The sequence below is a fragment of the Gossypium raimondii genome, chromosome 8 (genome assembly GCF_025698545.1).
Source record: "Gossypium raimondii isolate GPD5lz chromosome 8, ASM2569854v1, whole genome shotgun sequence".
In the NCBI taxonomy this organism is placed as follows: Eukaryota; Viridiplantae; Streptophyta; class Magnoliopsida; order Malvales; family Malvaceae; genus Gossypium; species Gossypium raimondii.
Window position 1 is genome coordinate 53,661,207 of NC_068572.1, and position 15,949 is coordinate 53,677,155.

At 32.8% G+C, this 15,949-nt stretch overlaps 1 protein-coding gene across 1 annotated transcript; it reads left to right on the forward strand.

Moving 5' to 3' along the window:
* Positions 1–2,916: 2,916 nt before the first annotated feature.
* LOC105792132 (uncharacterized) lies at positions 2,917–4,703 on the forward strand. Its single transcript, XM_012620547.2, has 2 exons — positions 2,917–3,365; positions 3,696–4,703. The coding sequence occupies exon 2, from the start codon at positions 3,775–3,777 to the stop codon at positions 4,414–4,416; it is 642 nt and encodes a 213-aa protein (XP_012476001.1). The 5' UTR covers positions 2,917–3,365; positions 3,696–3,774; the 3' UTR covers positions 4,417–4,703.
* Positions 4,704–15,949: the final 11,246 nt, after the last annotated feature.

Sequence of the window (15,949 nt, forward strand, 5' to 3'; positions counted from 1 at the left end):
TAAACATACCTTAATTCATCCATATATATATATATATATATATATATATAAGCCTTTGTTATGGTAGCTTAGTTATCAACTAAGCCAATTTACATCTCTAAATAAAATTGGTAACTTATAATATTACAAACACTTATGATATTTCATTTGAATAGACAACTTACCTTATTTCCATTCATTCATTTAATTAATACATACCGCAGATATAATTCATTCACATGGTCGACTACATTTAAAATTACATTAACAAGAACTTTCGAACACACGTTTTAAATAAATTCACCAAGACATAGCCCGTTAGGCTTAAAGCACGATTCCGTAATCGACATGAAGCACGCTAGATGTATAGTCTCAATATTTCACCCATTAAGCACGCTAGACGATAGTCTGAATATTTCACCCAGCATTAAGCACGCTAGACGATAATCAATATTTCACCCAGCATTAAGCACGCTAGACGATATAGTCTGAATATTTCACCAAAGATTAAGCACGCTAGACGATAATCTGAATATTTCACCCAGATTAAGCCTGCTAGACGATAGTCTCAATATTTCACCAAGATTAAGCTCGCTAGGCACAAGCCCGAGAATCTTAAATACAAAGACGCTCTTTCGATAGTTATTTATAATTACATAAGTCTTACTCAAGAATCGCATATTCGTAACATTGAATTATATTCGATTCTTCATAGTAAACTTACATTCGGACCACATAGGTATAACTAAAAAAAAAACATTACATTCAAAGACAAATGTTTTTGTAATCTATGTTCGAACCCTCTTATACCTATAAAATTCATACATTAATTTTCCAGCTCAAGAACATGAATATACGTATATAACTATGTTTTAACAATACGCACAAAAATATATGTAATTCATAGTATTTAAATTTTATTACAAGAACTTATAATATACTTTAGAACCATATCTTTAACTCATAACTTAAATTCAATCCAAAGAATTAAGCCTTACATTCAATTTACACATCTATGTATGTTTATTCCACCATTTGTTTCAATCATTGAATTTATAGCATATTTAGCTAACATACATGAAACGTAAATCATTAACATCAACTTATTAATATTAATTCTTATATTCGGCTATAATATATAGGTAAATTACAATGTTTTATTTAATTTACACATTTTAAGTTCTAACTTATCATATGTGTGGTAAAAAATATATATATATATATATATATATATATATATATATTCAATTTAGATAACATTTACTTGCTAATTGACTTACCTCGGATATCGGCGGACACGATCGATTACTCGACTACTTTCGTTTTCCCCCGATCCAATTCCGTTTTCTTCGTTCTTGATCTAAACATATTCAAATTTAACATTTTTATTCATCAAAACATTCAATTAAATCCAAAAATACATAAATGGACAAATTATCATTTCGCCCCTGACATTTTACACTTTTTACAATTTAGTCCTTTTTGCACAAAACACGAAATAAACAAAATTTGCCCACACTATGCTAGGGCTGAATATTCATAGGCTACATACAAGTCCACACATTTCATTTATTTCACATTTTAGTCCCTCAAAATTTTATTTTCACAATTTTAACCCTAATTACTCAATTTCACTAAGCATTCAAAGACAAAACATGTTAATCATTTACATATCTTTCATATTTCATCATCAACTATCACAAAGCTCAAGCATTCATTAATGGCATATCTCAAAATCACCATCAAATTCTAAAATTAAAGTATGGGTCTTGTAGTACACAAAGCAACGATCTCAAAAACATAAAAATTATCAAAAACCAAAACCAAAACATACCTTAATTTTGCTATGGAAGTGCCAAAACTTTAAAAAGCCATGGAAGGTTTCTTCATTTTCACTATTCGGCTAAGAAAGATAAATATTCATCTTTTCATTACTTATTTTTAGTTATAATATTATAATTTACTTAATGACTAAATTAACCTTAATTAAATAAATTATAAAACATATAACTTAAGGGCAATATTGATCATTGCTGCCCACTATCTACTAAATGGCCTAATTGCCATTTAAAACCCTCATTTTTGAAAGACAACAACAATTGGGTGCTTTTAAGTTTGACCTTCTAAATTTTCATTTTACGCGATAAAGTTATTTTATCAAATTGAGCACTCAAACGATCAAATTTTTATACGAAATTTTTACACATATCAATTCACATACTGCAAATACCAAAAATAATTTAAAAATATTTTTTTGACTATGATTTGTGGTTCCGGAACAACTTTGTCCGATTAGGGCCAAAATCGAGTTGTTACATATAACAACACTTACTTTTATTGACGGTCCAATTCCGTAAGTATAAGTAGGTCTATACTAATATATTACTTATTCGTCAGTATACGATGAGCCTATACCAACACGTCCTACTAGTGTCGGTATAGGAGTATCTATAATGAAAGATTAATTTATTCGTCAGCATAAGTATTACATATACTAAACATATTATTAGTGTCATCCATATATGATGTATTCTAAAAGGTTAAAATATGCCATAGATCCCTATAATTTTTTTAAAATTTAAATTTAGTCCCTATATTTTTATTTCTAGGAATTTAATCCCTTTATTTTTCGAATTTCAAGTCCAATTATTAACACAATTAAAATTATTTTGTTAAATCTAGGTTAATTATAAAGTATTTTCTTTATTTACATGGCTACCAAGTGAGTATTTTGATAAAAAAATTAGCAGTGTTAACAATTTGACTTAAATTTTGAAATATGAAAAGTACAAGGACTAAATTTCAAATATGTAAAAGGAAAAGGTAGAAAATAGTTTACCCAAAAAGTTATAGGGACTGAAGAGGAAATTTCCCCTTTTCCCTTTGCTCTTTTTCACGTGAAGGTCACAGATGGGTTTTGGCTTTGGTTCCTTTTTTATTTTTCACTCTTTACTCCCCTTCTTCCTTCTCCATTTGCCCTAGCCGCCGCCTTCACTCCACTTTGCAGTCAGCCATCGCAGACGTTCCTCGGGCCAGCTGATACCGCCGGTGTTCAGCTCTCTTCCTCCTCAATCTATTTGCCGGCTTAAAAACCTAAAACAAATCCGGATGTAGGGGAATTTGATAAGGAAACGTCACAAAAAAAAAAAAAAAGATTGCGTGATGTTATCTTCCTTTTTCATTTTTTGATTTTTTTCGCCCAAAATTCTCTCCCATTCTCACCGCTGCCGCCGACATCGTAGCGATTCTTTGTGGCGATCTTCTCTGTACTTAACTGTATCTACTCTATCGCTTCCGTGATTTGGATTTGACTCTCGTTTCCGATTTTTAGTAAAGCTCTCTCTGCTTTTTGTTAGCTTCGTCTCATTGAAAATCATCTCTACAAGGTACTAATCGGTCTATCTTTTGCCACTTTCCTTTTCTTTTAGTGATTGATTGAACAACCACTGGAATCAAGATTTCATCTGGCATTTACATCGTTGATAACGACATTTTCTTGGAATGATTTAGTTCTTTATCCGTTTTTATTCTCATTTTCTAGGTTTCATCTGTTTGATTTCTTCAATTTTGTTATTTACTGAAGCTGATAGGGTTCGTGTTTTTCTCTTGACAATTTATTCAATTTTCACTGTTTCTCGATGCCATATTCAGTTGCATTTAGTACATGATTTGTATTTTATTATGATTTGCTGAATTATTGTGGTTTTGAATCGCAGTTTCCGTTCTTCTAGTTCCTTTGATCCAAGGGAAATTACTGGACGCCATCCATTCCGTCCACCACCGCTATCCTCTGCAATGTCAGACCGCGACAGGCAACGAGGGAGGGATCGCGAGAGAGACCGAGACCGAGAGCGTGACCGCGAAACGAATCGCAGGCGAGACAGAGATGTTCGCGACCGAGAGCGAGACAGAGACAGGGAACGGACGCGCAGCAAGAGATCCCGCACTCCGGAGCGTACCCGATCCCGTCACACGCGCTCTTCTACGCGTTCCCCTGACCGTGAACGGTACCGTTCACGCTCCCACTCTCAGGAACGCTCCGCCCACCGTCATCACCGGCACCGGCACCGAACACCGTCAGATGAACCCCCGAGGAAACGTCACCGCCACGAAAGCGAGGAAAGGGAGAAGGATAGGCAAAAGGCAGTGTCGGATTTTGTGGACGAGATAGCTAAAGAGCAGCAGCAGAAGAAAGGAAACAATGAGAATGAGAATGAGAATGAGAATGAGAATGAGCATGGGGATGCAGGAGAGCAGGATGAGATGGAGATGATGAAGAAGTTAGGGATTCCAGTTGGTTTTGATTCCACCAAAGGGAAACATGTACCTGGGACTGATATTAGTGGAGTTAGGACCGTGACTAAGCGGCAGCCCAGGCAGTATATGAATCGAAGAGGCGGGTTTAATCGTCCATTGCCTGCTGAGCTCAACCGCTAGAATTGAGTAAGGGGTGAAAGCATTTTCAAGGTTAGGATTTTTGTTATTGTGACTGCTAATGTGGATGCTTTTTAGCGTTTCTTGTTTTCATATTTTTGTAAGTGAATGCTTGTTGGTTTATTGTGCTGGGAATTATTTTAGTTATATGGTTGTATATTTTATTAGTATCAGTCTTGCTATACGGAATACTAATGTTGAAACTAACTAGCTCTAAGAAAATTCAAGATGTATCACTCACTCATGTTTTGTTCTATTAGAGTTATTGTGAAACCTAAGTTGTTTGTCTACTGAACAGGAGTTCCTATTGATTTTAGCATAATTCAGGATTTAGAAGTGGGTATTTGTTTTTGCCAACTGTGTTTCCCAAGTTGGGTTGGTCATCCATTTTGATGCAGTTACAAGGTTCTGGCAGTGTATCTGCTTGACTTTCTTGATGCAGTATGCTAAGGTATACCTTTTAGATTATTTTTCTTGGTAGGACAGATCTAATTGATATGGCGCTACAGGGTTCCTGTTTTCGTTCTACTGTTATGTGTTGCTGGTGCCGCAATGGAAACTAATTTTGCGGAATTACTTCTTTTAAATTTTGGTTGGTAGCAATTTGAAACTTTCTGTAATCTCTGTAATCCTTCATTCAAGAGTGGGATTTCAAATGGTCGGTTCAATTATTAACCGAATCGAATTAGCATTAGTCGAATTGTATAATCCTTTAATCGTTAATCGAATTGAAATAATTTGGTTAATTTGGTCGATTAATTGAATTAATCGAAATTTATATGTTTTTGTCTTTTGATTAAAATAAGCATAAAACATATAAAATATACATTGAAATTAATCGAAATATATGTTTTGCCTTGAAAATTAACCGAAATTTTATAAACTCTACGAAGTCTTGAAATTAACACATAATATTAATTATTAAGTTTAATTAATTATCCAATTTTAAATTGAATTAATCGATAATCAAAATTTTAAAATTATTAATCGTTCTTTGACCGAATTGAATTAAATAAATTTAATCAATTAAACTCAATTTTAACTAATATCATCATTATAATCAAATGGGTTTATAAATAGCATCAACATTGGGTTTTTCATGACATCATAAATATCAAATTTTATAGTAAGTGTATCATTATCAAATTTTGTAGTAAATGTACCATCATGCATTATCAATTTTAATCCTACATGTTCTCATAAAATGTATTTTGTATAAAATTGGTGTTGAATTAAGAGAAGAAAATTCATCTTCCATACAAGTACAAAAAATTGGTGGGAAAGACCAATCTATTGCTTACACTAAAATATCCTCTAATACTCTCTTAGGGTAAATAATCGACGTATCAATTGATTAAAATATCTTACATGTATTTTAATGATCCAATATTCAAATATGAATAAATAGGTGGAGATATAATATTTATGGAAGCTCCTCAATCACACTAGACAATTTTTTAATTATTTTACAATGATAGTAAACATATTTGGGTCTTCTTACCAAGGAGGTAATTTATTTTTAACAATTCATTCATTTATAATTTCATTTTGTTGATGCACTGGATTAACAGTTGTAAAATGGGATGGGGTTGAGTGATTTCATTCTCCAAGAGGAGTAGAGAATTAGAAACAAAGAGGAAGAAAAAGTCCTCCAGTCTCATGCCTTAGAATTTTATTATATAGGTCGGGGTAATCAAGTTGGATTCCAGGTTGGATCCCGGGTCGGGTTGTAATTATTATTTAACAATTTGTCCCTCCGATCGAAGAAGAGTTATAAATTGACTCTTTTCAGACGATCTGACTAAGGATGTCAATTGGACGGGGTGGGTGCAGGGGATGCTCCCACTGCACCCATCCCCATCAAGAATTTTCATCCCCATCCTCGCCCCACCACCCACGTGGGTCCCCAGACCCACCAAATCCCCGTTCCCGCAATCCACTTCATATAATATATTTATAAATATCAGTTAAATAAATATAAACCAAAATTTTTTATGAAAAAAGTATGAAATGCATGTCCTCTAGACTCCCACAACATATGTGACATTATTCCAACTCTCACCATTTAAAAAAAAAATCATCGCGACCCTTTAATTGGTAAATAAAATATAACTTCAACACGAGTTTAAAAAATTCAGAAAATAAAGTCCTTACATATCCAAATACAAACAATGTCTCAAATACATCATAAATGTCTTCAAATGCAACACAAGTGCAAAAACTCCAAAAATCAATCAATATAGGTCACTCCTATTACTTCTGTATCACATTCATTTTCTAATTCTTTTATCAATTGTGAGCATTGTGTCTTTTTAACTTCACTTGAACCTGCATATGTAAGCTTTTTTATAAGTAACTTGCACTTTTATTTGACAAATAAATTCAATGTAAAAAAATGATATGTTACCATTTTATAAATAAATTCAAAATAAAAATATCATAAACTACCTTTAAAATTAGCCCAAATCCAATTTTGAGCACACATCAAAGCCTCAATACTTTCTGGTAGAAGTCGACTACGATAAGGATCAAGTACTCCACCACTAGTGCTGAAAGCAGATTCCGAAGGGATTGTAGAAACAAGAATGCTTAAAATATCCCTAGCTATTTGTTAAAGAATTTGATATGTGCTTCCATTTGTCTTCCATCAGGTGAGGATATCAAAATCATCATAAAGTGGTACATTAGAAGCTTCCAAGTATTTTTTCAAATCTGATTTTTCATAACTCAGACTCTTTTCTTGCTCCATAAATTGTGCAAATTCTTGCATATGTGCATATCCTCCAATGTTACCAATATCACTAAGTGCTCGAGAACTAGTAGTTTGAGCCCTATCATTCTTAGACCAATATTCTTCTACCAACTGGCAAAGAAAAGTACTAATTCTACTAACCTCCCTCTCAACTTCATCACGATCAAATATTTTTTTTAAAATAAAAGTGGATAAGGGACATTTTGTATCTTGGATCAAGTATTGTCGCCACACCCATTAGATTATTAACACCAATCTAGGACTTGTATTTTTCTAGCATTACTTGTGTCATTTTCCTTATATAATCATAGGGAAACGAAAGCCAATTAGATATAGCAAGTTTAAGAGTAAAAATTTTGGGAAAATAAATATTGAAAGTGGGAAATCTTGAAGCAGAGAAGTCAAGGGTGGTAGTACTAAACACTTCCAATTTTTTACATATTTTTTCTACTTTCTCCCAATCTTCATTGTTCGGTGGATTCTTATAAAGATTATCTCGGCCACCCAAAATAACAAACACTTCCCTATACTTCATAGCAACTGTAAACATTTCAAAAGTAGAATTCCACCGAGTCTTGCAACCAAGTGCCATTTTTTTTTGTATTCAGACTTTTGGATCTTTTTTATCAAAAGCATTCCAAAACACAACACTATCTCTAATTCTTTGGACACCATCAGCTACAACAATAGTTAACCCATATTGAACAATTAGATTTAATATATGAGTACAACAACACATATGAAAAAATTGGCCGTGTAAAAGAAGTGAACCATAAGGAAACTTTCCATGCAAAATATCCATCATTGCATCATTAGTTGTACAATTGTCCACTGATAACAGACAATCTATAATCAAGATTCTAACATTGAATGCATTCTTTCAAAGTGTTAGCAAGTACCTCAGCAGTGTGAAGGGCTCGGACATAACAAAACCTACCATATGCAATAAATAAAAGGTTACTAAACCAGCTAAAAAAAATTTATCCCTAACAGATTTTAAAAGAATGCAATACATTATGATTCGACTTTGTAGTCTCCAAGCATTATCAATAAAATGTGCAGTGACAATTGTATAGCTTTTTCTTTAATTATTTTAACTCCACATGTCAACAGTTAAGGTAATCCGACTTTTTTTTCTCAACAATGCATTGATATTCCCCTTTTTAGAAACATATCTTTGCATGATGTCTTTCTTAGTTGTATTGCGACTCGGTACTTTGAACCCTAATTGAAGTGTCTTAGAATACTTTCTAAAACCATAGTGCTCAACCATGCTAATGGGGTACTCGTGCAAAATAATCATTTTTTCCAAGTCTCTTCTCCCATCCTCTTGGTGGAACTTATATGGTGCCAAGGTCAATGTGTCACTTTTGTTAGTTGGATTAGCCTTTACACCAAACAATCTAGTTTGTCGTACATCTTGACATATTCTTTTTGGATAAATTTTTGGACGATCTTTCAAGTGGGTTGTTCTAGCTCTTCTTCCACCATCAAGAAGCTTGGGACAATGGTTGCACTCGGCTTTTATGGCATCACCAACTCACTTTCTCGTGAAATCAGTCCAAACTGATGATGTATGTCTTCTAGTTAAAGGTAGAACAGAAGGACCATTTGAACCACTATCTACTGGCTTTCGTCATCATCCAATGAAATCGGAGTACAATTTGCCGAAGTTGATGGTTTTGAGGGGGTGCGAGCATTAGCATCTGGACTGGTCATTTCCTTTAACAAAACATCACTCAATTGAACAAAACAAATCAAGAATTAACATCGACAAAATAAGAACAAGAACAAAAAAAATCACTTAATTGAACAAAACAAAAAAAAATTAATGTATGACTCAATGTTAGAAAATCATATTTGGAAAACGCAACATAAAATAAATTTAGAGAAAAACCAAATTTTTAAAAAAAATTCCAAAACAATAACTTGATTGTGATATCTAAAGTAATAAACACTTAAATAAAATTGTATATTTTTTTATTTGTCTAGGATGAACGCTTAGACCGAGTAGTCTTCTCTTCTATCCTCAAGCTCACGTCTGTCAAGTGTGGGTAGGGGTGTGCAAATTTAGGGTAAAACCGAATTAATTTGGTTAACCGACCGAATTCGGTTAATCGGTCGGTTAATCGATGTAATTCGGTCGAGGGTCAGTTAATAATTTTTTGGAAGTTCGGTTAGCAGTTAATTCGATTCGAAAATGGTCGGTTAACTGAATTAACTGAATTTAATAAATAATATTATAATATATAAGTATTCGGTCGGTTCGGTTAATTTTTTGGACATATAAATTAATCGATTATTAAGTCGGTTAATTTTTTTATATGTTTTATACTTGTTTTGACTAAAAATAAAAAAAAATTCGGTTAATTCGGTTAACCGACCAAATTAACGGAAAAAGTTTGGTTTGGTTAATTTTGTTAAAAAAATTTTGGTTTGGTTAACGGTTAAGGGTTTAAAGGGGTCGGTTAATGGTAGTTCGGATCAGTTAACCGATTAAACACCCCTAAGTGTGGGCTTGCTTCGAATTAGAAAATTTTTCACAAAAGTTAAGAGTGGGATAATTTTGTAATTTCTCTAAACTTTTGGGTCAAGTTGTAAATCAGAAAAATATCTCTATAAATTTCCTGAAATAATCTCTTTAGAGAATTTTCTCTTTACAACTTTCTCTTGAATTCAAGTGTATGAAATAATGACCCAAGTCTTTCTTTATGTAGGGAGAGTTTAAAGAGTTCAACTATAATTAAACTTAACCACTTTAATATTAAATTAATATAATACTTATCAAGATAAATATTAGACTAAATTTAATATTAAATCTTATTAAATTAATAGAATATTTATCTACAAGATAAACATTAAATTAAATATAATATTAAGATAACCACTTTAATATTAAATTAAAAAATACTATTAAGATAATTATTAAATTAAATTTTTATAAATGTTTATTTTTTAGATATGATTATTATATTATGCGGGAGGGCAAGGATGTGGTAGGTAAAAGGTCATACCCACGTCTGCCCCACTACCGATGGTGGGTCTAATTTTTTAGAAACCCGCCTCACTGACATCCTTAGATTTGACATTTATGAAGAGAAACATAAATCAATAGTCAAAGCCTTGAGAAAATAAGAAAAATGAAGAATACAGATAGAATGATTATGGAATCATGGTTTAAAAGAGAGAGGCAACGAAGTCAATGAGTGGAACCTAAGCTAGGGTTGATGGTTGGATCGTGGTACAAATTTACATTCCTTAACTTTTTCTCGTATACTTTTAAATTTTAAACGGGCCTCGTTTTTTTGCCCAAACTCATATTTCGGGCCTATATTTTTACCCAAACCCTCCCATATTTCGGGCGGGCGGGCCGGGCCGCCCGGCCTATGGACAGGTCTACTAAGTACCATATAAAGTAAACAAAACCATACCCATAAGCTCCAATTTTTGGACCAATTATTGAAGCCCAATTATACATATCACCTCTCTCTTATTTATGATAAATTTAAAATTAAGTACTCAAAATTAAATATTAAAATTTACAAGTAAAGAGTTTCTTTTATAAGATTAAAATGTTTTGAGATTAGGTTAATGTAATTTAAAATTTTAAAATAATTTTTATTTAAAATCTCAATTTAATCATTAAAATTGTAAACATTTTCTATCAATTTAATATGTTTATTTTCTATCAACCATATGCCACGTCATATGAAGACAAACCTAACCAAAATTTCAAGTTGACAAATTTTGATAGAAAATATTTACAATTTTAATGATTTGACTAAGATTTTAAATAAAAATAGGACTTAATTTTAACTTTTAAGTATATGAATTAAATCTAAAATTTTGTCAAAGTATTGGGACTAAGAGCATATTTTAACATACTATAAAAATGTTTTGTTTATTAATAAAATTATATTTTTGGATACTTTTTGAATAATTTGAATATTTCATTTTATTGAAAATATTTATTCTAAATATGACGCTTTAAAATAAAATAAACTTAAAATTTTTAACATTAAGTGATAAGTAACTATCCACTTACTTATCCTATTCAATACTTTTTGTTAAAATTTTATATTAATTATAAATTTAATATATTTACCAAACCAGTTTAGAAATTAAACATTGAAAAATTCAATGAAATGAACTTTCTTTTATTTATAACACACTCTAAGTTGATTGGTATAAATATATATATATATATATATATATATATATATATATATATATATATGAAGCGGAGAAATTTAATTCCATGAAAATTATTTCAAGGAGGGAGACAAAGCTCCATAACAACAAAGACTAGAACAGGTTAAACCAAATATATACAATAGAAACAACAATCCAACAAAGGTATAAGGAAACTCTAAACTCATTTTTATCATCTCCAACATGGTAAATCATACTTTCCCAAAGGAACCCAACCTTTAAAGATGAAACTCTGGTTTGGCATCTTTTGTCTGGTCAAATGAAATTGAAATCGTTCTTGAGCCCTTAAAGTTGCAGTTGCTATTAAAGCACAAGCTCAAGGGAGGGAAACACAATAAACCACAAGAGATAAGAGTATTACTAACTATTGTCAATTGTTAGTATGTTGTTGAAAAACTCTTGTAAGTTATTGTAAAATTGTTAAGTAGTTGAACAATAGTAGCTTTGACTATAAAATCCAACCCTTAACACTATCAACAATGGCTTTTCTTTTCCATACTTTCAGAAATATAGTTGTTTATACAAGTATTCAACGATGAGGAGAATGCGGTGGAGATGGGAATGATGATTTACCTGTGACAAGTGGAGAGTCGGAGTTTAGGTGGTCAAGAAGAAGAAGGAGAAGGGGATAAGGAAGCTAATACTTAGGGTTTTCTTGGGAAGAAGGAGGATCCCTAATCTCTCGTGCTCTAAGGTATATATAGAAGGGTCACCCCTTGAAACAACCAGTTTTTAATGAAATCAGAATAGTGGTTTCGGGACCATAAATTTGACATCAAAAAATTTATTTTATTATTATTTTAATGTCTACAGCATGTTAGTGGTGTTGTATAAAAGTTTCATGAAGAAATTTTATCGTTTGCATGTTTAATTTGATAAAAAGGATTAAATTGCATAAAGTGCAAAACTTGTGTTCTACTAGAGAAGGTGTCAATTTAATATGAAGTTGGAATATGAGTGGCCTTAAATGGTAGTTAGACCATAAAGATTAATAGTGGACAATGATGGACATTATTTTTATGATTTTAAAGGTCATTACTTAAGGTTAATTTAGTAAATAATAAAACAACTTAAAATAAAAATGAATAAAAGAAAGACATCATCTTTCTTTCTTCTTCTCCAACCTAAAAAAGCTAGGGCAAGACACCATTTTTGAGCACCTAATATTCGGCCAACATTACTAGTGCATGTAAGTGCATTTTTGCTTGGTTTTTAATGATTTCTAAGTTTTTGGAGTCGTTATAACTTAATCTAGCTAGCTTAGGGACTAATTTGCAAAATTGTTAAAAGTACAGGGTTTTACTATGAATGTATGTTGGTTTTTTTTATGTTTGAGGGATGGAAATGAATATCTAATGATATTTGAGCAACTTTTATAAAGAATTTTTTGATGAAATTGTCAATTAAGGATTTTATTGAAAAATAGAAAAATGTTCATGGTGAAAATGTGAAATAAATGAAATATAAGGATTGCTATGGACTAATTAATATTCGACTAGCATGGGTGTAGATTAAATTGCATGAATTTGCATTATTATGAGATATGGGCTAAATTGTATTGAATTCAAAATTATAGGGGCAAAAGTTTAATTTTGCCAAAACATGATTTTTGGATTAAATTGAATAGAATGAATTTTGAATGAATTAAATTTGATTATTTAGATCAAGAAAAGCAACGTACGGATTTAGATCGAGAAAAAGAAAAAAAGTATTGGATTAATCGACCGTTTTTCTCCGTACATGTTTGATGTAAGTTCGTATATTTAATTTGCATTAAATTATGTTTGATTTAAATACTTTTATGTTATATTCTTGGTATTATGACTCTACGAAAATATTCAACGAAGTTTTGGCAATTTTCGGATCCCGTTTGAACCTTAGGAATATATAGGATACAAATTACATGCATTAGGGGTTACCGTGTTTTGGGTGTTGGTCTCGTACGTCCTACAGGTGTCTGAGTTTTCGGCATGTGTTGCGATTACTTGATAGCTTTTGTAAGCAGACCTATTTATGGCTCAAGAGAGAGCATTGATATGAGATATGAGTTAGTGGTGGTTCGACCACAAATGGGCACTTAGTGTGCGAGATTCCCGCGTATCCGATATTATTCTAGTGGTTCAACGGATAAACTAAAAGTGAAGGATCGGTATAAGCATCGACTTATAATGTCATGAAAGCATGAGAAAGTTATGATAAGATATTGATTAAAGATCTTTAGTATGTTCATAATAGAATGAATGTTTACATGGAAAGCTTAATGAAGCTCTTTGTTGTATAATGAGTTTGGTTAATTTATATGCTAATTATATTTGTGAATTGTTGTTGGTACTTAGGCTTGTGCCAAGCAATGTTGGATATGTACATTATTTTCTTTTATGCTTTTATAATAAAATAGTAAGTAATGTTAATGATTCACGAACTTACTAAGCATTTTATGCTCACTAGTGTGATTTTTCTCTTATGATTCTAGTTAATCGGAGGTTCGTGCGGTTTGGAAGCTTGTTGGAGATCCATCACACTATCCATCAGTTATATCGGTATATTTTAAAGTTTTTGAATTATGGTTAAAATGGCATGTATAGGTGTCTTGTTTAATGAATTTAGCCATTATGTGTGGCTTGTATATATGTTATTTTGGTTGATAAATTAGTTGGTAAGTTATTAAGACTATATGGTATTTTGAGTGGTTGTTAAATTGATGTGAATGCTTATTTTTAGGTGCAAATGGCTTGAGCATGAATTGTGAGTTGGTGAGAAAAATGGCTTGGAAATGGCCTACTTTTCGTCCACACTGGCGTGTGTCTCAGTCGTGTGTGACACACGGTCAGGCGACACAGCTGTGTGCCCCCTGTAGCTTTAAAAGGGGTTGCAAGTCAAGCTATTACACGGCCTAGCACACAACCTGGCATACGAGCGTGTGAGGTCATTTCGAAGGGTATACAACCTGGCACACGGGCGTGTGGCCCAAGTCAGTAAGTTACACGAGTGTAGACACGGGATGGAACACAGGTGTGTGTCCCTATTTTGAATATCCACATGGTCCAGGACACGGGCGTGTCTCTTGGCCATGTGACCCCTGCAGTTGGAAAAACTTTAACTTTTTTCTGAAAAATTTCATATGTTTCTGATTTAGTCCTGAATCGTTTCCAATATCCGTATTGAGCCTCAAGAGCTAGTATAAGGGACTTTATGTATGTTTTTGGATTGATATTGTTATGTTTATCTTGTGATTTTATTTATGAATTAAATTGTTCGTTGTATGACGTTATGTTTCGGTAACGCTCCATAGCTCTAATCCAGCGACGAATACGAGCTAGGGGTGTTACACCCCCAGTTCTGTAGTGCCATGCAGTCGACAATACAGGGGTAGGCATGATTGCATCGTTAGTGTATTGTGTGGCCTTGCTCTAGCATTCTCCTCCCTGAGGTTGTACGAAGTTGTTACACCCAATGGTTCCCACAAAGGGTGTGCACCAAGTGGTCCTTTCGTGGCCCCTATGAGAGATGTGTAATGAACCTTCTATAAGTTGGTTCAGGTAGGATATACCGAAGGCTTTCCACAAACTGTCCTAAGTGAAGAAGGACTGTCACGGACAATTCTCAACGAAGGGTTGTGTGCGAGTCACTCCCAGCAAAGGGCTATTTGCAGCTTGCCTCATATCTCTCCACGTGTCTCGCTCTTTTAGGTGTATAATAATTGCCCCTAGTTAAGAGGTGGGTTACAAAGTGACCTACTTCGAGACCTTACAAACAACTATTATGAATTGAGCGTTAAATAGCGAAGTTACAGTACGAGGGGTTTGGAAGGTGAAGAGTTGCATTGTTTGTGTGTGTTGGAGACGTTTGAAGGAAAAAGTTACATTGCTATGTGTGATGTGATGTGGGAGACATCCTTGTCGAATGGATTTGCTTGGCACCAATGATTTGGTGTGACAATAATAATACTTTAGCATGTGACTAACGCACTTACTATGCCACTATCAATGAATTTCTTTGTTTAGCTTTGCAAGTATCTAAAGATATATTCTCCTCAAGAGGTAGATGGGAATTCAAAAACACTTAGAAGATGAGATAAGTAGGGTGAATCATAATGTAATAGTTATTGTTGTCGGTTATAAGTTTAATGATGTTGAAAAACTATTGTAAGTTGTTATAAAGTTGCTAAACAGTTGAACACTTGCAGCTTTGACTATAAAAGTCAACCCTCAGCTGCATCAACAATAGATTTTTTCATTCTTTCATAAATACAAAATACATTTTATTTTCTCTCAAAATTTTCTTTCATTCCTTTAAGTTTAGCTCGATTCATGTACAACTACTACATTCTTGATGCTTTTTGTTAATGAAGAACAACAAGAGAGGTCATTGCTTGGGTGATAAAGAAAAGGAGCTCCACTAGCTCCAAAATTCTCTCACCTACAATGAAAGGTTAGATTGAGCTCCTCTCGTTGAGCAACTCTGACGAAGACAAGCAACATGGTCAACCTTGGTCCTAATAGGAGTTTTATTACGCTGGAAACGAAGAAGAAACAACAAAAAGGAAGATGAGGTAGGAGAAAAGAAAGTGAG